General features: G+C 36.5%; 1 protein-coding gene across 3 annotated transcripts in view; it reads left to right on the forward strand.

Moving 5' to 3' along the window:
* Positions 1-17,886, forward strand: part of LOC122839624 (neuropilin-2-like) — a 116,585-nt gene extending 98,699 nt beyond the window's left edge. For 2 of the 3 annotated variants that reach the window (XM_044131400.1, XM_044131402.1), the window contains exons 16-17: positions 471-503; positions 6,344-12,329. In XM_044131400.1, coding sequence (XP_043987335.1) covers positions 471-503; positions 6,344-6,741 — 431 coding nt within the window. In that variant the 3' untranslated portion in view covers positions 6,742-12,329. Of the gene's footprint in view, positions 1-470; positions 504-6,343; positions 12,330-13,365; positions 13,429-15,033 lie in introns of those variants that run through there. The other variant, XM_044131401.1, reaches the window with a different exon arrangement.
* Positions 17,887-22,049: the final 4,163 nt, after the last annotated feature.

A 22,049-nucleotide genomic window follows, 5' to 3' on the forward strand; every position in this document is an offset into this window, starting at 1 on the left:
ATCTCAGAAATTTTCCCGAAAAAAAGACTAAGAAATTAGTTTGTTTTTTTTCTCAAATATCTCAATATTTCTGAAATTAATGTAAAAAATTTGGGGTATTTTCTAGCAAATTATTGACTTTTCAAACTGAGAAAATTATATATTTTTTCTAGAAAAAGATTCCTGAGATTATTCTAAAATTTTCTAAATTTTTCTGTCAGAAATTTACCCCTTTTTCCAGTCTACAGTGACCCTCATACACTGCTGTACCTTTTCTTCTACAGTTCCTATTTTAATAAAAAGTTCAAATCTAATTTGCAGTAAGAGAGCCCTAAATTATGAGCTATACATTCACATATTTGAAATCCATGTTGCAAAGGAAAGTTTTAGATAAAATATTTTAAACAAATGGATATACATGACATTTGGTATTTAGTTTTTATTAATATTTCTAATAACGTTTCTTCTGTTTCTTTCTTTCTCTTTTGCAGAGCCTCTCCATGCTGTACGTCCAGGCATTCCCAGTAAGTTCTGCTTCTTGTGCATTTGTACATCCTTCTGCCGACATGTCTGTGCTTCCTGCTTGATGCTAAGCTCAGCCTGTAGCATTGCACTGGCCCAGAGCAACATTTTTAAACCATGGGGAATCTCACTGCACAAGTCTCAACAGCTCCACTCAATTCCCAAGAGTTTGTAGGATTTTTATTTCTTAAGATGGTGTGAATTGAGTACTAATGTGTAGTTGCCTGCAGAAGACAGCAGTCAGCACATTTTTAGTAGTTTAATGAGAGATTTCTGATGAATGAGCTGCTCAGAATGGAGCTTGGAGAAAAGAGAACCAAACAACATTAATTTGGTCATTAACTTTCTTCCAAGTACTTTTTCGGTGATGTGCTCAACTGTTTAAGTAACTTACTGTCATACACTATCCAATGCGTTAAAAGAAAGTACATTTCTGTATTTATTTTCTGTGATTAAAAAGGTAAGTTGCACAAATCTGAAGTAAGAATGTCTGCTATCTAAGTCCAGTTTGGAAAGTCAGAGGTCCCTGATAAATCCTGATTTGAAAATCCAATAGCGCTATGGCTTCCACATGATAAAAGCAATAATATCCTGTTGAAGTTGGACAAAATCATCCTGTTGGGCTTGTACTGCAGTAGTAACTAGTTGATTTTCTGACTTTCAAATAAAATATGGTTACGCTATGGTAAGGTAAAATCAAGTTCTGACTACCGAGTACATAGCATTTGCCTTAAATAATGCAAATTTGCTGAGGATAAACATTTTAATGCTGTTTTGATTGTCTTAGTTCCTGCCAGAACTGAGTCATGCAGGAGTAGTAATTTCCCACTGTGAGTCAACTCTGTGCTAGCAACTTAAATTAGATGCCAACACATGCAATCAGCGCATGTTATGGACCACAACCACCACCAACTAGCTAAAACACCCTCTAAAAATGCTCATAACTCCTCAAACACCAAATACACCTTAAAATATCATAAAACAGAAAGCACAATTTAAAAAAAAAACATATTCAAAGATGTAGAGGATACGGAAAGAGGATAGCATGCAGTGAAACCCTTGAACAGCAAAAGTCTGGTCTTGGTGGGGATGTGGGAGGTACAGGCAGTCAATGCTAAAGAAAATGAATTGTGCTCCTAGATTGGCTGATTTGCAAATGCCAGCCAATAGCATGTCCAGTTATTTTATGTTCCCAAGCTGTATTTTTTGTCCTGGGTGAAATAAATCTGCAAATATAGTATAACTTGGAGTTATGGTCCTCTGACAAATCCACAAACATGCTATGGTGGACTGTTTTTGAGCATTTGTAATAAAGAAATAAAAACCTTAGCATTAGTTCAACTGTTATTTGCACAAACAAAAACTATTTGTTTATATGGATTTTTTTCCAACCAAATCTGAGAAAAAAAAACTATTTTTGTGCCGTAATTGTCGCAATATATGTAACATAATTGATATAATAAGCCCTTTTAAAAGGAGTTGGTGATGTTTGACAGCTGGATTTTGACATATTGATATGATCATCATAAAGAAAGAGTGATGAAGGTTGATTGAATGGATCTATTGCATGAGGCCCTGCATGTTGGGGTGATGCTCTTGGTGATGCACAGTTTTTATTATGACAACAGAATAACATAAAGGCGTGTTTGCGGTCTCGTTCAATATATCAGTATTCTGTGCTGCTAAGTGGGTTTCCTCAAAGAAACGCGTTAACTTTCAAGACCTCACATTATAAATTACTTTTGAATGAAGATTTAAGCTTGTGAGGTCAGTGGAATTAAGAGAAGTGACTTTATTTACACCCAAATATCTGCATAAAGCTTATTTTATGGTCACAGAGGAAGTAAGATTTTTTTTCACACCATCAGCTTCACTTCTACTTTTTTGCTCTCCCTGTCTTATCACTCATTTTATATTAATTCCCTCATCTTTTTCTTTCTATGCTCTCTAATTTCTTTCTCCTAAAGGTCTTGCTTTGTGGCTGGCCTTAAAAAAGTCCCTGATCTCACCTGCATAAAATGCAGAGCTGTTCACTGTCCAACTTCTCTTTTTCTCCTTTTTTTTCCCCTTGTTTTTTTCTCTTTGAGTGTTGCTCCTTCATCCTCAAATAGCCCAGCCTGAGAGGAGATAAAAGGCTTAGGCAGATTATGCTCCCGGATTTCTTGTTTTCAAAGTCTGGGTTTGGGACGTGATCCACTGGCTTTGCGTGTTCGATTGTTTAGAGAGCTGATCGTGATGTTAAAACATATCCGAACCCTCTGAGAAGAATGTCAGAACTGGCACTCAGTTGTACATTTTGTATATTCAAGGGTAAAATACACATTCAAAGTCAGAGTATTTGGCCTGTGTAAGCAGAACCGACTCGCGTTTCCTACATCCAGATACAATCCCAAAAATAGTAAAAACCAAAAGACAGCTCAAGTCAGCTGAGTCATAGCACAAGTATTTCACCTAATCCTCGCTGAGCTTTTTACACAGTTAATTCCTGGACAGTGATCATATGACTCCTGTTTTAATGGCAGTGCAGGTTCTACGTTGTAGTTCTTATGGGAATAAATGCCAGAAACAAGGATTAACAGTCTCCCTTGAAATGCTTGTTAAAATGTGACCCATCCATTATTGTAAATCTTTGCAATGTGTCAGTTTTTTTCCATTGATACTCATTACTGTGTCGGTATTAGTGAGGCTTAAATTATTTCTGATGCATTTACAGTCAGCTCCATCAAGACATTGTGCTTTGTAAATGAAATATAGTTTCTGCTGTTAACTATATTACAACTATTTTCATTTTTAGAAATGGGATTCGAAGTACATTTTTTAATTAAAAATACTAATTAAGCATTGTCAATAGGCATGTTCCTATCAGGATTTTTTAAATACAGATCCAATTCATTAAGGAATAGTATCAGCACCAAATGCAAATTGGATGAAAATCATGACTATATACAAAAAAGTAGCATAAAAGTAAACTAGGATAAACTACATTTTATCAATAGTATTAGATTGAGATTGTTGGTCGCCAAACCAAACGTGTTTAATGTTACAGTGTCCATTGTTTCCAGAGTGAGGTTTGGTGAAACATTTTTTTGTTGTTGTTGTTTCTAGAGATGTATGTGATCCATCAATATTCAGTAAACTAGCATGTTTCCCCTAGCTTAAACCATTTTAACCTGAAACTGTTGCCTATATCAGAGTAAACATGTTAACCATAGCCTAGCTAAACGCAAGGTGAGCTAGGCTTGTTTACTCAGGTTTTGTATGACTTGCTCATGATCAAAAATTTAGAGCAATTACAGATAATCAAACACACAAAACCTGCAGAAGAAGTGATTTTTCTGCTTTATAAACTTACTAATTTAATGGCTATTTGTCTGGGTTACTATGGTTACTATATATCTGCAGTGTGTCTGAGCCCGAGCACAGAGCTGGAATAGCCAATACAGTCTTTCAATTTGAATATCATTTTAAAGAGTAAAAAATGTGCATAGATTCTAATATAGCTTTTCTACTTGTATCCACATAAATAAACCTTCTTTTAAAAACCCAGACTGTGTAAAATGTCACTACTGTTTGTGCTTGACATAAAAATCACAGACAATACACTGAGAATAGGTATCAGGACTTCAGTTTAGTCTAGGACTCCGATACCAAAACAGACTTTTCTTTTCTCCCCTTAAAATTGTCTCTTTGTTCACCACAAAGCAATTTTGAGTCCAGACCTCACTGAGAGCAGCTTTACTATCAAAGTAAACTCTTAAATAGCGTATCTGAACTTTAAGATAAACTCTAAGTGAAGTCGACTGGTTTCCTTGTGATTCTCTATCCCACTCCATCTTTTCATTATTTCTCTTTCCTTTCTGATCCCTGGCTAGTTGTTGCTTGTCTGGGCTCTCTTTCTCTTTTTTTTCCTGCTCATGTGCTTCCTTTCTCTCTGTTTCTTTCTGTCGCTCCCTATTTCTCTCCACAACAACTTTGCTCTCACAGCAGGTTCCTCTCACAGTGAGTTGACAGAGTATTGAAGTTTCAGTCAAGCCCTTTAATGCAGGATTAAAGATATCATGGCAGGATTAGCTCTTTCCCTCCACTTCTTTACCCTCCCACCCTTCTACCGTCTCACTTTCTTCCTACCTCTCTCTGTTTCTCTCCATTCTCTCCTCCAATAATACCTTCTCTCTTATCCTTTCCTAACCCTGCAATTTTGTTCTCTATTTCTCGTCACCCGAATGTAGTTACTCTTGACCCCTCAAAACAGAACAAAACAACTTCATCAAGGCTTAGCGTTCCACATTTTTTGCTTAGGCTGTCCAAAATAAATTGTTTGCATTCTCTGGTTCAGTTTGAGCGCATGGCATGGGCCTTTGCGTGTCAATATGCAGCAGATGCTTGTGATGTTTGCATCAATCAAAATAAAATGTTTCTGGCTGTGTAGATCTTAGACAATGCAGCTGAAATTTAAAGATGAGAGTGTTTCTGCCTGATTTTGAGCGATATTCAGTGAAAACCAGAAAAGGTTTTACCCTTTCTGACCAACACTGCTCCTAGGGATGTCAAGCTTTCAGTACTCATGCATATTTATGTTGCTTGTAGGAGTATTAGACTTTGGCTATGTAAAGTATGCATGAGTAGTCAGTGTTTCACTAGCAGGTAGAGTGCACTCAGTGAAACAGAGCACATGGGTGAGGCAGTCTGAACAATGATTTGAGCAAAATGAAGAAAACGTGCATTTTAACATCTGGAAAATCAAAAATCTACTGTTTCAGTGTCTTTCTTCTATTTTTTTTTTCTTTTACTTGAATCTATTTTGCTCTGGATATTTTAGTAGATTAAGGGACACCAATAAAAACAACAACATCAGTTGGCAATAAAATCCAACATGAGAAAATAAACCATTTAGTTTTTAAAAAACTGCAACTCAGTTGTACTCTTGGGAATTTAAGTTTAATTAGCTCTGCTTTGTTATTTTAAATTTTACTTTATTTAATTTTGTAACATTTTATGTAATTTTATAAAAACAATATAAAATGATAATTAATTATATTATATTATATTATATTATATTATATTATGTTATATTATATTATATTATATTTGTTGTGTAATACTATGATTCTAATCATTCCAAGGAAAGAACATCTATGCCTCTTCTTAGTAGGTTTATCTAACATTATAATTTTATGAACTTCAGACCACAAAGAAGTCTAGACATATTTAATTTTTAAATAGATTTTTTTTGTTGTTGTTATGGTATCGATTTTGTTTGAGTTTCCAAATTTATGCTAAAGTAAAATTAAATGATTTGTTCTGTAAACTAGTGGCAAGTCTACCAAATAAAAATACAGTGATTGATCTTTTTTTTTTTTTGTTTTGTTTGTTTTTTTTGCAAATAAACAGAAATTGCTCAAGGAGACAAGAAGGTAGTGTTTCCAAAGAATAAAGTAAAAAATATATATCATGTTTAAACAAAACAGCGTATTGATATTTAAACATTACAAGAGCTTAGAAATCAATATCTAGTGAAATCAGAGTGTTTTCTGCACCTTGGCATGCGCTTTTAGATTGCTGTTGGATTCAGGTGATCAATCCTTTTAAGCAGAATGATGTGTGCCTATGCTGGATTTGTGGAAATAATATTTAGCTTTTCCAGAGCTATGCATCTTATAATATTGATACTGCATTATAGGAGATGCATCCAGCTGAAAGCATGCAGAAAAATTAAAAGCTTGTCAGATCTGCCATGTCCAGATAAACGGACAATCTCCAGCTTTAAACTCTTCAATGCAGTCTGCATGCCTGCCTCACTCCTCCACTGAGCCAATCAGTAATGTTTCCTCCTGCCCTCCAGGGGGTGCCATATCTGGAATGAGGCCCACTGTAGACGCAGTGAAGGTGCATCCGATCCCTGCCTACTGGTACTATGTGTTGATGGGAGGCAGCGCCTTCCTGCTGTTGATAGGTCTGACTGTGGTTATGATTCTCTGCTGCCAACGCCGCCACTGGATGAGCAGGAAGTCCAACAGTGGCCACCACCACCATCATCATCACCACCATTCGGTGATGTACCACAACAACCAACCAGCCTTTCAGCAAGATCCAGAGAGCTACAACCAGAGTCAAAGTCCCAGCTGTAACATGTTCTGCAGCTCCAACCAGAACCACCTTTACCTGGGAACGGATTCCAGCCTGGAACCCAAACTCATCATAACGCTGGAGAAAGACGACAGCTACGGCTCCCGCTGCTGAAATGACTGGACCCTAGTGAGTCATACGGTTTCAATAGGACAATATGGTCAAATGAAGAGCTAAAACAGTCTGATCCTTTTCTTCAAAGAACAAGGAACTCAGCAACAACAGCTCTGATCAGCAATGGTGGAAGTGCTTCAGCTCTTCTTGTCGATAATGGATCAGTGCACACCTCTGGGTTGGTGCCTGACAAGGAAGTCCTGTCCTTGAAGATGGAGAAGCTTCCGTTTTCTGTTCTACTGTTTCAGCATAATGATTTTTGATGTCCTTCATAGTGTTAAGTGTAAATCAGACTAGATATCAATTGGATCTTCAATTAAGCATAAGCAAACTTGCATCGATCACCTAAGAAATTGTTGGAAAGCCTGCATGGATATGCAATTAGCAATGCCAGTTTTCCTCTATTCTCAGAGATTCACACACAGGTTTGGAGGATGCATTTTGTTTCAGCACGTCTTTGAGTCTTAACGAGGAAAGTCTATTTGTCAGAGAAGGGAAAAGGACAGAAAATGATGAGAGTATTGGTGTGACATGAGCAGAGGGTTAAGGAGATGAATCCCGCAATAAAAATGAAAAGTGATAAATGCACGGACAGTCTTAAAAACTTTTCAAGCCTCACATGTTACTTTGGGTGTTTTTTGTTCATCAAACCTTGGATATGCCTTTGATAAAAATGTGCTTTAAAACTTTCACCTCCTTCCCACCATAGTTTGAGATTGTGCTTCAGCGTCAAATTAAATGTGGATGATTGCCAAATGTTGCCTGGATCTTCTGCCTGTTGGTTAATGTTTCAAACTAAAACTCGATGTCAGTCTTACATTTGAGTGACTGAATGAAAAAAAAATCTTTGAGTTCAAAAGGAATGTTTCATTCTGTTTTCTGTGCAACTACATGCAGCAAACTTTTATTCACTTTTGTGGAATGGAAGTTTCACTTTGGATGCATACTCACCACAGTTTCCAGGTCTGCTTTAAGTCAAGAAATGAGACCAAACATGCTGTGATGAAAATGACTCTTATTTGTTTAGGCTGAGTGTCCTTTTTTAAAAAGCATTTGTAGTAATGCTTATATCAGCATTCTGCTGAAGAAGCTTTTGGTTTAATTGTGTTGTGCAGCAACTAAGTGTTTAAAGGCAACCAATCACATGAGCAAAGATATCAACAGAAGCTTTAATAGAGTTGCTTTGATATAGAAGAAATGTTTGAGCAGTTATGCTTGTATTTATATATGTTTGTCCATCCATGAGAGAAGTTTCTTAATATTTAAAGATTGTCACCAACCTGCCTTTTTCTCTCAGATTAAAGGAATTTGGATAAATTCCTTTTAATAAAGCTTTGGAGAATGTTTATATGTACAATCTTTTTTTATTATTGTTTACATGTACATGTATGGATATAGCAGATCTCAAAAGTGTACACTGTTAAAATGTGAGGAGTTTTGTGAAGTATAAGTCAGATAAATCTTGTACAATTTAACTGAAAAATTAACGTATCTGCAGTGGACAAAACGTTAAAGGTTTAAATCTTTTACATTTCTTCATCCTGTCTGCAAAAAATCGATTTATCCAAGGGATGCAATCTGAAAAATCTTTTAAAGCTGAACTGTTGCGCAAAAAGTGATTCTACAAAGTATTCATACTTAGCAACCAGGTAACCATTTTTTACATGTTCCGCCTGATGCATTTGTTTGTTTTTCAGTTTAATTGACCAGGATTTTCAGTTCAAATTCGAAAACTCCATTGATCCCACAGGGATATTAAATGTTGTAATAATTCATATTATTTCAAAACTCTTCAAATAGTTAGAGATGCTGTGGGCAGGGAAGATTTCCTGTAGCAGTCTGGATTACAGCGAATTTGAAGAAGCCTCTGACATATATCTCACATTTAAGGTGGGAACAATTCGAAATGATTTATTGTTGTTTATACAACTTACTATTTTAATGGGGATGTGTACACTTTTTAGATTCAGTGTTTAAATTTATATTTATTTAAGAGTGCCTAACTGTGTATGGATTTACATATTTTACTGCATATACTTTTACACTTTAAATGCATTTTGAGATAAATATTACGCAAAAGGTTTTAGCCTTTTTCCTGATAAGTTGTTAAACTTTATTTGCAATGTTGAGATTGAGAACTTTTCTTTCAATTTTGCAAGCTGTGGGTCGTTTGTAAATTTTGCTGCGATTATGTTCTACACTTAAATCCATTTTATACACACCACGTTTTCTGTAGGGCTGCATAATCTTTTACGGCAGATCTGAGAGAATATTTTTGTTGATTTTCATTTATTATTTTATGTTACTGCTTACAGTTGAAGCCACCTGGATCCAGGTGTTCAATTGGATGAAGCAAATCAACACAATAGCAGTTTAATTTGCTTGTTAAAATGTCTGTACTTGCAATCAGCATCCCGCCATCTTCTATCTTCTGCTACACACCTACGTCACTTTGTTCATTTCTAAATCCCCCCCATCCTTTCTTGAATCAAAACCTCCCTGTTTCAATATCTTCTCCCTTTCTTTTCTGCAAATCCTCCCAGAAAAAAAGAGAAAACACAAGAGAGTAAATGAGAGGCAGTGATGGAGGGGAGCAGAATCTCTCTGAGGAGAACGGCCCATTAAGCGAGCCCCCTTTTTTCCTTCTCAGAATGCTCCCCGAGATGGAAGGAGATGAAAGAAGGGAGGACAAAAAAGGATAGCTGTCCATACTTTCTAAAGATAGATTTTTCTTTTTACTCTGAGAGAGAGGCTAACGGGAAGGCAGCTTGGGAGATTGGATTGAAGATGGAGGGCAGGTCGTTTCAAACACATGAGCAAATGAAAGAAGTCTTTTGGGAAAACCGACAGAATGACGAAGGCAGGCATGACACAAAAAGTATTCATACCCCTTGACTTTTTGACATTCTGTCACTTTATAATCACAAACTTTAGTATGGAAGTTTATGATAGGTCAACACAAAATAACAATTGATTGTCAAGTGGAAACTAGAAATTAGAATTCAGCCTCCTTTAATCTGGTATCCATTAGTGCAAGCAAATGCCTTCATGAGTCACCTTGTTAGTGAACAGTGTGATTCTGTGTGATTTACGTTGACTAACGCATCGAGGTCCACTCATCAGGTGGGGGAATCGGTTGAGAGGACAACCATTAGTCATATACTCCATAAATCTTGCGTTATGAAAGAGCTGAGAGAAGAGAAAAAACATTGTCGCAGTTTATTTCAAGGCATGCTGAGGACACAACACATGGGACAAAGAGGCTCTGGATAGATGATGACATAAAAAAAATGGTTTAATGGAAGCAGAAAATGATGTAAAATTAAATTGCCATCACCAGAAACACACCATACCCAAAGTAATGGTCAGCATCATGCTGTAAGGATACATTATATCATCAGAGGTTACATATTTTTTTCTGTTTAACAGCTTTAGCCAAATAGTTATGGGTTTTTTTTTAGAATTATGTGTTTTGAGTTAGGTGATTAGTACTTTACATTACTAATCAGTCCATCACATAACATTTCCATCAAATAATTTTAATGTTTGTGGTTATAGCATGACGACATGTGAAAAATCTAAAGGGGTACTAATACTTTTGCAAGGCACTGCATGCAAACCAAATGAAGCAATATGCACCAGTGTGAGGTAATTATTCAGATTTGCACTGAGCTCCCATAAAGTCAGTTAAATCATTATTTTATGGAATAGTTGTTCTCTGCATTGACTTATTTCATCATAATGCAGCTCACAGAATGCAGTTTTGTGCTTCGGTCAACAAGTATTTCAGTTATTTTGTGCTTGCATATCCATTCTGTGCCTTCCCCAGCTCCTCTTTCTTCAATTTCAATCAACTTGTGCAAGATTTACACATTAGATGACTCATTCCAGCAGCCTGGTGCCATAATCCAATCAATGTGAGTCCGAATTCAAACCGAGGAATGATATATGACCGTATTTATGCTGTGCTACTCATGCACTTTTCTGTTTTCATTCGTCCTCAGTCTATCAAACTTTTTAAAAGATTTGGAAAACATTTCACCGGGAGCTTTTAAATCAGCCTCACTTCCCTCCATCATGGACTACTTTGAAGCCATTTAATATTCCTAATTAGTTAATGGAGGCGATTGCGTCCATAAAACCCTGCAGTAAGCATTTTTATCCTCCTAGGCATCCATATTTTTTTCATCTCTTTTCTTCTCCTCCTCTTTTTTTTTTTTCCTGGAGAAATATTATCAGTGTGAGCACTCTAACAGGTCCTCGGGCTCCTACACAACCAAAAGTGGCAAAGAGCCATCCCCATCTCTGCCTGAATGAAAAAAGGCCTCTTTTTTTATTCCTCTCTTTACTAATTGGAGAGAGGAGAAAAATGGGTCTAGAGGGAGTTTTAATCCCTCTTCAGATCCATGTGATAATTCTTCTCAGGATTTTAGCCTGGAGGATTTAAGCCAGCATCATTAAACATTGTTCAATGGTCATCTAAAGACTGTCCAAGCTCTTTTTTCCCTTACTTTGTTTTTGCCATCTCCCCGTAAGTGATTTGATGTTTTGTCGAGGCCCACAGTGGCTTTATTTGATCAAAGACAACCGAACAGGAGCTCAGATACTGCTGCGAAGGGGAGCTTTTACATATTTACAAGTCAGAACTTTAGTTTTACAGCAAAAACAGATTGGAGGAAGACATCATAAAGGTTTCTAACTTGCAAAACTAATGTTGTAGTTACTGAAATAATCAAGGTGTTAATGATTTTTCTTGATGTAATGCTTTTTTTCTCCTTGTTGGAACAAATAACTGCGAAAAAACAAAGTAATCTTTATTTTTTTCCTCCTCTCTGTGAAATGCACCAATAGCATAGACAGTGAAAAAAATCCCACAGCCTGATGCTTCCACCTCTTTGTTTTTGCCTAGTAAATTTCAGACCAGTCTGAAGGTGCTAATTTTGAAGCAGAAGCTTTTATTTCTTTGGTCAGATGATGTAAAACTGGTTTTATTGTTGACAGTGAGACTGGTGTTTTGGTTTTTGGGTTGCTTTTGGGTTGTTCTAGAAATATACTTTTTTTTTTTTTTTATTAGCTGGGGACTAAAAGACAGTTCAGTGTTCCAGTGGTACAATAATCCCAAATTTTGGTTGGATATTGAAAAGGTTTCCAGTTTAAATTCATGTTTAAAGAAAAAAGAATTAATATCTCAGTTGTTCATAGGTCTGATCCTGTCTTCAACGACAGCAGAGTCATATTAGCTGTAAAAAAACTTTCTGCCTCACTGGAGCATAAGTGATCCTTCCTGTTGTTTTAATTACTGGTTACATTTTGCAGCTTCATTTCTTTCCTTCTAAGCTGTTTATTCAGACATCTATATTCTCTTTTTGTCAGAAGTTTACAGTAACTCACTTGCATGGTTGTCATGGTAATTTTAGGCTTTTAATCATTTATTTTAATAATTATTTTCTCATGATGCAATATACCTAAACTCCCATCTTATACTTGACCACATACACATAAAACACAGTCATTAGTTACAAACAATGTTTATTTGCACATTTTGCTGTTATTCTTGTGAGAAAGGAAATAAATTGTTTTTGATTTGTGTTGGACTTCGCTGATATGAAATATTGATGCATGACACAGAAAATGTTCATACTCTGATTGAATATGCAATGGTACATTTTTGTTAATACAGGCTTTGTTTCTTCTTTTTCTTCAGCTGTGTATGTCCATGTTAACTTTTAACTTTCTATAATAGAAACCTCAAATTTTACAGCAGATGTCCTTTAAAAGTTTTAATCTCACTGTTATTTACAGTTAACGGAGAACGTGCAGCTTGGAGTTTATTGAATCTATAAAATTGAAGATGCCAAACTTGTCTCATGGATGAATGACCTTATCTAACAGAGGAAATGAGTCTCCATATCTTTTTTTTTTTTCCTGCACACCCTAAATTAAGTTTTCACCTCCTATCTTCTGAATATCTATTACAGTTTCTGGTTATAAAGTGCTTTTGGTTCCTAATAAATGATTGCCAGCTCCACAGATATTGCTCCATTTTTATTTTTTATTCTCATATTGAACTGAACAAGAACTGAGCCTATAACAAAGTCTTCAAAGCCTTGCACTCAGCAGTTTAAATATGGTATTTTAGCTTGTTGAATTTCTCTGGCTTGGTATGTAAAAATGGTTGTGGTGAACGTGAAAGTAATAAAAGTAATATTTTTCTATCAAAATACAAAGTTTTGTGTCTTTATCTGTCTTTCTCCTCCATATCTTCACACTCTCTTTCAATCTCCCAACTTATTTTAATTTATAAGCAAACAATAGTAATAAAGAAAAAACACTGATTCTTATCACCCTATGAAACTGTTGGGGAGCTTTGCTGAAGAGAACAGCGTTATATTTTTCCCTCGACAGACACTGCAAAACGTTTGTGTGATATTTGTTGTTTGATCTCTTTAGAAAACTTTAAACAAGATCGAGGCCATTGTACTGAGCGATTTCCATCTACAAATGCAGCTGCTGAGTGCTGACAGCATCAGAGATAGACTGATGTCATCACAACATGATCTAACTCTGGAGTGAGTGAGTGGACAGGGGAGATTAATGCAGCCTTTCTTTCTGTCTCTCCAACAGATCAGAATCCTAAAGATTTCGGAAACGATCCTGTTTTCAATCACAACCAGCGCTTCAATGGAGGTAAGGTCCTCTCCTCCAGCAGCCAGAGGCTACACTGTCTGTCTCACCCACACACTTTCATGGAAATACTGTTAGCAGAGGCATGCCTGTAGCTCTTCTTTATACATGCAGTTCCATAAGAAATAAGCCTGTGGCAGCAGTCTGACAGAGTTTGCACAGAAAGAAGAAGAATGTTAGTGAGCATTCAAACGTTTCTTTTTTCTCTTTTTTTTTTTTTTTGCATGTAGTCTCTTTTTTTGTCTTTGTTTTTCATGACCCATAAAGCACGACAGACAGTTCACTCCTGTGCACACAGAAAATCATGACTGTAGCAATCACAGTCTACAGAATTTTATTTTATTTTTTTTTGCTTTTTACAGCCCCTAGGCGTTTACAAGAAAATACTTGCAATTTGTCTTCTAAAATGTGTTTACTGTCTGTCTGGAGCCATTTTCTGTGTGGGCTTCTCATAAAATGCTAAAAATGATACATTTGCATCACTTTTTTACCACATAGATAAACGGGCATTATTCTGAACCAGTGAAAGCAGCTCAGACAGTGAAACACACTTTAACACATCTGCATTCTACGTTTTGCAGATGTAGAATGCAAAACACTGTATTTTTGTAATATACAAAGTTTTTAATTATAAAGACAATAAAAAAGGTGGGTTTAACAGTTCTTAATGTTTTTATGCAATATATATGTAGGAAATTTTCAACAAAGTGGCAGCAATGGTACGAGACTTACAAAAGTAATTTTGAGGTTTTGATTTATGGCTACCATTTACATTGTTTTTCAATTGGTAAAAAATTGATGATTAATTTCTTCTAAATATAAATACGTATTCTAGTTTAATTTCACTGGCTTTTCAATTAAATCAAGCATGTTTTTGTACTTAAAGCAGCCAGAACATAATAATAAGTTAATGTTTTTTGGTGTCTGGAAAATGAGCCATTTTAAAATCCTTCAGAATGTAATGTCACAAATCAGCAAGCACCGCCTATCACCTAGCAACCCCAGTCAAGTCCAGCCCGTTACCTGGCAACCTGAGCTGAGCTTCAGCGCTGGATCAGCTGGCTTCACTTGTGTACAATGGCTGCTGGAGAAGACAAGTGTTTAGTTGTTGGCTTGCCATTTAGAAACCCCTTGCTGCGTTCTTGTTGGTTATGCATGACGTTCCTCTTTTGTTTGTCAAAGATGCACAGTTCTATAATTGTGCATCTATTTGCAGCGATTTTCACATGCAAGTGTAAATGTTGAGTTGGGGAGCATGGTTGGCAGCAGTTTATTTGGATTTAAAGTGGCAGTACGCCTTAAAAAAGCTCATTCTGAAAGGACCTCAAAATGGCAGAACTGAACAGACTCAAAGCTCACGATCAAGAAAAGCTTGGTGGAAAAATGTAATGAACATGTTGACCTATCTGCTCAAAGAAGCATAACAGGTCCCCTTTAAGGATAAGAATTTGCCAACCCTGCTTTAGATCAAACCACATCCATACGTTAGAATGGCCCAGTGAAATTGAAAATTTGTTGCAAAACTTCCAAGATGGACAGAAACTTTAGCCTCTAGATTTTTATTATGTGTAAAAGTCTTTTTTCCTAAATTTCTTGTGTTTTCTCCAGATTCTGTCTTCTCCGGCTGGCCGTCCTCCTTCTCCACCCCGTCCTCCAACATGGACCCATCCTCAGTGACGCTGGTGTCGGAAAAGGACAAGGACAACGCCTGGCTGTACACGCTGGACCCCATCCTGCTCACCATCATCGTGATGAGCTCACTGGGCGTCCTGCTGGGAGCCGTTTGCGCCGGCCTGCTCCTGTACTGCACTTGCTCGTACAGCGGGCTCTCCTCGCGTTCCTCCACGACGCTGGAGAACTACAACTTTGAGCTGTATGACGGGATCAAGCACAAAGTGAAGATAAACCAGCAGAGGTGCTGCTCGGAGGCATGAGGAATGACGGACATCCCTTGAAGATTTTCCTTCCTTCTTATTTGGACATAGACATGAAAAAGACGCACTATCTGAAATTTCAACCCTCGTCCCTGCCTGAAATCTTGCTACTCCTTTGCTCTGATGTCAAACGGGGGTAACACTGAACTCTCTGTGCTGGCAGTGGGGGGTCTAAAGCGAAGGAACGTCTGATCCCTGATTCCCTTAAGCAACTGAGTCCCTTTTCTCCTCTGCCTGCAGGAGAAACCTGCTTGATTCTAAAAGCCTGTGAATGAATGATTGAATGAAGGAATGAAATAAAAGAATATAAATGACTGAAGTACCATAAAATACAGCCCACCAACCACTGGAATGAAGTGGACTTCAGCACCCATGACAATCTGGACATTTAGACGTCAAATGGCAGCACAGTCTGGGGTGTTCTAGTTATGAATTTCTGAACGGTACTTCGCAGAACTTTAGATGTTTTTCCTCATCTTCCAAAAGAAGATGGGGTGAAAAAAATCTGTCTTTGCATCCGATTGCTTGTGAAGACTTCTCCTCCAGTGGTCCATTTTAATCTGGGTACTTTTGACTCAAATCAACACATATCAAGTGAATGCCTACCATTCTAAATAGCTTAAAAAGGAAACGACTTAAAAGAACCTAGACTTTTTTTTCCAGTGAAAAAGGAAAAGGAGGCAAATATTTTCTTTCCCTTCCGTTTTGTTTCTGAAAGTTTCTGGTATGAGTTCTGTGAGTTTTAAACGTCAATAAGCCTGCCATGCAGCGCGCGCTAGCTCCTTTGTCTGCCTTTGGTCTGCGCTTTGTGAAACCAGTGGCATAGAGAAGTAATGGTGACTGTTTTTGTTCTGTTTTAGACTTGTGTCCACTTGGATGAAAAAAAAGGTGAAGAAAAAGCAAGCTTCAGTTCATAGCAGCCCTGTAGAGCTTTTTATGCCATTTTTAGACCTTTTCTTTAGGGTTTTGTTGAACTCCATGGTCTTAGCTGTTACTTTAGTCCTTTTTTCTATTTTACACTTCCCATTACAGATTATCAGTCTAAGAGTAGGAAAAAGTTATGCTCAAGACAGAAAATCAGAGTTTTATCAACAAAAAAAAAAAAAAAATCTAACATGCTGTTATGGAGTTGTGCTTTAGATTCAGTATTCTAGAGTTTTGGTTTTTTGGTATATATAAATATATATCTATATTTTTTTGCTTTTCAGACTGTATGATGCCCAAATGATGGACAGACACTGTGTAAACAAAATGTCAGTAATTATTTTATTGCAACCTATGGATTGCCAAAGAGCTGTGTATGTGCTCAGTGGGTCTGAACAAGTGTTAAATGAGGCTGGGTGGACTGGGAGTGATGAATCAACTAGATGTTGTAGCATCGCTCTCAATCCTAAGAAGCCCGTTTGTGGGGAAGAAATACAGAAAGATGACTGAAGGTGAGGATTGCGAATCATACCGTTGACTTCTTTAGACACACAATCGAGCCTTAAGCAAATTACAGTATACGCTGTATTGGAGGACAGCCATTATGGAGGGCCAGTGCTGCTGGAGAGACTGATGCTTCAAATGAGACACACATTCACATCTACACACACATGCAAACATCTACGCTCCTCTGTTTTCAGAACTTCACGTAATCCTCAGGCCCACACCTCAACTTTAAAGGTGGAGTTTGGTTTGTTTGACGTTATGCAGAATAGCTCTGAGCTGTGAGTATCTTACCTGCAGCAGGAATCCCAGTTTGGAGAACCAAAAAGAAATCACATTTTTATTTTTCAAGTAACATCATGTTTCTATTGCAGTTTCCCAATGTCAACATGTTGTACCTAAATAACTTGAAATATTTACTAAAACATATTTGAGAGTTTTGCCTAAATCAAAAAATGTGATTTAGGCCAAACAAATGTAATAATTCCAAATGAGAACTTAACCGCTCAGCTAAAATTCACTTTGTGTATTTCACTCCTTTTTTATTTTCTATTCTTGCAGTATTAGTCGTTTTGTAAGTAACTTTTTTGGGGTACAAAATGATACAAGGACACATTTTCTACCAGCTATAAAATCAATTTCTACCACCAGTTGTTTGAAAGTGTATTTCTGTAATCTAATCTTAGTCTATTGTAAGGAAATGTGGCTACTTAACTATAAAAATATTGTCAACTCGGCTCAACTCAGTTATTTTAATTTTATCTTGGGTCATAATCAGCTAGATTATATAAGAAAACATAAAATGCAATACAAAGTTCTTACTAAAACTTCACTGAATAATATGCAAATCACATTAGATTTCAGCTTTTTCAATGGCCATTAATCATAATAATTCATAAACTCAAAGGTACAAAGAATATACAGATTTACGATGGTTTATCAATGGAAATGGGTTTTGTTTCTTTATCTGGGTAATTGTAATATTTTCAATGCAATTGTAATATTTTTTGTGGCCATTAACCATTATTGAACATGTCGTGATTGAGAAAATAAAAAAAAAAAAAAGGCAAAATTATTTTATGTGCAAATAACTGTTAGTTCAACCAAATTGTTTTTTGGCTTTAGTTGTTTCGTAGATGGACAATTTTCTTTTTGAGTGGAACTTTAGTTAGCTTAGCTCTCCTTTGAAAATTCATCTCTGATTCTCCAAACTGAGATTACTCTGACTGCTTTCTAATGCAAAGAAAACTCCACTATTACTCCACGCATTCCCACTTAAAAAAACACACAAATCATGTATTTATCGTAAACTGAAGATCAAACCCCAAACTTATCCATTTAAATTTCTATGGCTAGCATTTTGGTTCCCATGTTGCATATCATACAATTTATTTCAGTTCTGATACCTAACAAATTGCTCAACAAAAGACCCAGAGGAGGTCAAAAAGAAAAATCATATGGCAATGATTATGTTTACTTGTCAGGAAAAAAAAAAATCTAAATAGGTCAAGACTTTTTCAGTAGGAATAATTAGACTTAAACACATAAGCATAATAACTTTTCAGACTCATTTTCCAGTTTTATTAAGAAGAGCACATACAAAATCAGAGTTAAGTGAAAATGTTAGTTTTTCTTGTGGCCTTGTGCTGTTGAGCTGGTGACAGAAAATTCAGATGAGGTGCCTTTAATGCTTCATATAGTGCAAAATATCAACTAAATATTTACAGTAAAAAATAATCGCATCTGTCCTGTAATATGTCATTTATAATGTTTTAAAAAGTTTGTGCAAATCATGAAGGATAGAGAAGAATGTTGTGCAGCTAGTCTGAGTTTCTGAGGTTAGTATTGACTGATTTTCATAAAGCATTAGTTCAGATACCCAACATGTGTTGCAACATATAGTATATCGCCCTAAGTAGGGTCAAATTTGTTATTTCACATCCATATGTGTGGTTTAACTTTAGGAAGTGATTCTTCTAACACGGTTTATTTCAGTCTAATAATTGTTGAGTATTGCTAATTCTGTGTTGATTTTCCCTAATTGTCCATTTCTGGCTTCAGTCAGCAGATTTTCAATTGTTTGCCAGTTCTACAGCGATGCTTTCCGGGTGCAGAATAATCATCATTTGCTTCATCGCAACAAAAGATTGGGAAGGAAAACGTGAGGCGAGGAAATGCCTTGAACTGCACGTGTAACCAGTCTTCAAAATAAGAGCATGAACATATAAATATCTAACTGCCTGAAGAGTTCTCAACAGTCAATACCCAAAACGTCAACACAGATGTTAAACTTAAAGTAAAAAAAAACTGCCAGGTACATTAGAATTACTTTAGAATTTATCTGAAAAAATAATTTAGGAAAAACTAAGTGTGCTTAACATTTTCAAAGTTAGCAAAAACATTAAGGCGCTTAAAGAAAGATTAGCTCTGCTGTTAGCGCTGATCTGCTGATTAATAGTAAAAGTATTTATGAACAGATGACTAAAAGTAAGAAACACCCTGTTGGAAAACCTTCTCTTACTGTATTTAAAGCACTGAATGGACATTTTATAGGGATTTCTAAAGCAAAAGAAAATGAGAAGCCATGAAAGTTAAAAAAATATATATTACCAGAAAACAGGGCATGTTATTCACATTCTATCTATTAAAACTTGGTCCTCTGAAGAAATAATAAAACAAACACGAGGCTGGTGGTGGTGAGGAGTGACAACTTCATCTTCAGAATCCGACACAGACCTCTGCCTGTTTTTCACTCTCTCTATGTTCATGTTTCACTGTGCTAGATGATCAGATTTTGTCAGATCCTTCTGAGTCTCTCTGTTCCCTATGAATCCGATAGCATTTGGGTCACACTTGTCAGAAAAGTGGAAGTAAAGGAGAGAAACGAGTTGCATCTTTGCCTGGAGCCCATTTGTTCTCTGTCTTCGATTTCCTCTTTCGTCTCTCGACTGTCACAGGCGTGCATTAATGTAGCCATAAAATGCACACCGAGAGTAAACGCATCATCAGAAGTTGTTAAATGATGGCCAAAAATGAGAGAGAGAATAAGGAAACAAAAGAAAGAGATGAAGAAATTTCTCTCCATTATTTTTTATTATTATTTGGACTGTTTTCCAAGTGCCTTGGAGCTTTCTATCTTTTTGGATCTCTGACTCTTTCTCTTTCCCTACTGATGTCTCACTCTGACTCTTTTCTTACACACAATGCAACCAAAACATCATTGAGTGAGCAGTGAGTACATGTGCAAGGTTAACCTGTTCTGTCTCCCGCTTGGCTTTGCTTCATTTCCCTCTGAACACCCAGATAGTATTACCTCTTCTGTCTTTGAAGGCTACACACAGGCACACATATTGACTTATGCACAACTGACTGACACAAACACAAACATTATGACACACCGACGGCACTGGCCAGAAAACTCAAACTGTTGTTTGTAGACTTTGTACAGAAGAATTTCTTTTTTTAATGTTATTATTATTTAATAAAGGCTAAATAACAAGTAATCTCTCTGTGTGTGCTTTTCTTGTTGTTTATGTTTAAGATGTTAATGTCATGCAACCCTAGAATGACGAATAATTTTCATAATCAATGTGCAAATAGTCTCCAGACTCCAAGACATCAAAGACTAGAAAAATCTACCTTTGAAATAGCTTATGTCCTTTTGAATGTTCAGTAATGATATACAGCACACTATAGTAGTTGTTTATCAATTTAATTGAATTCAGTCACCAATTCACAACAAATACCATCTTAAGGCAGCAGATTAATTTCATATACAATTATACTATTTATCAATTTCATCATGCTGCATTCCTGGCAGGATATCATATCAATGTATAGCATGCTTTGCATTGATGGATGACTTCAACCTAGCAGAGAGTGGAAAGAGACTTTATAAATCTCTCCCTTGTAGTTCAGAAAGATGGAAATGAGTGGAGGTGTGATGATTGTTGGTCATCCAAACTTCCACAACTCATATGCATCGCCTGTAGCCACATATAATAAAGTCTGTATTGTTTGTATCAGCCCTCTAATTATCTATGGTACCAACACCACTGCCAACCTGCATCAGCATTTCTTCACTGTTTTCTTCTTCTTGTTTCATTTCTCCCTCATTTATCTGTCCATCATCCCACTGCTCCTCTTCTCCCCTGGAGACTGACCTGATTCTCACGCTTCTTCTGACATAAAACAGCCAATTGCACACAGAAGATGTCTATGCCAAGCACAAGTGTCAAACATTTCTGCACACTCTGAGTTGAACAGAGGCTTACACAACAAACTGGAGCACGGGCGGCGCAAAGCCCATGGATGCACACGAGCACTTCAGACAGGTCTCTTGTGGTTGGCATTTGCTGAGAGTGTAACCTACTAACACAGATTTTCTTCACTCTGCTTAGCAGCACAAATCACTGATCAAACACACATGTACACAACAAACTTCAGCTACTTCAGCTTGTTATTTTTATTTGAAGAGAGAAAATAAGATGAGATTTCCTGCTATACTGATGATTAAAATTTTTAAAATAAACGATTACAAATATTTATGTTGTTTTATGTTGTATTAAAATGTTCTGACTAATTCAATTTAAATTAATGAGCACTTTGAGATAGAACGTTTTTTTTATAGAAAAACATCCTTTTCGCTGTCGGTGCAGTTTATTGGGGTCCAAACGTTGGAGGCGTCAAAACAGATGGACAAGAATCTTTCTCCATTGTGACCCCCTGAAGCTTGTCCTCCTCAGGGAAACTGAAGTGTTTCCATGCCAACCAAATAACACATTTTCTCCAGAGTATCTTGAGTTTGCCCTGGGCTCTTCTTAAGGCAGGAAAATATCCAAAATGTCTCGCTTGGGAGAATGCCATGAGACAAAACACAGTTTCAATATTTTAGCTTCTACTCACATTATGAGACAATGACAGAAGTCAACAGCCACCAGTAAAGTTCAACAAAAATATAAATGATGGGGATGCCAGGAGTTTAAGTGACATCTCTAACTCCAACATTTTTTAGGGTTAATGCGATAAAATATTTTACTTCTCAGTGGACATTAGAATAACTTTTCAACATAATGCAGGGTGTATTCTGAAGGAGAGGGTGGACAGGTAGCTACATGTAAGGTACCGTAATTGGCTTATATCTAGCTAGCTTCAGAATAGCTCTGTATTCAAAAGTTATCCTAATCCTAATCTCCACTAAATTGTCTTTCTATCTTTCTAGCTAGCTGATATCTATCTAGGCATACATGGATGGACGGACAG

Source organism: Gambusia affinis, linkage group LG11, assembly GCF_019740435.1.
Source record: "Gambusia affinis linkage group LG11, SWU_Gaff_1.0, whole genome shotgun sequence".
Lineage (NCBI taxonomy): Eukaryota > Metazoa > Chordata > Actinopteri > Cyprinodontiformes > Poeciliidae > Gambusia > Gambusia affinis.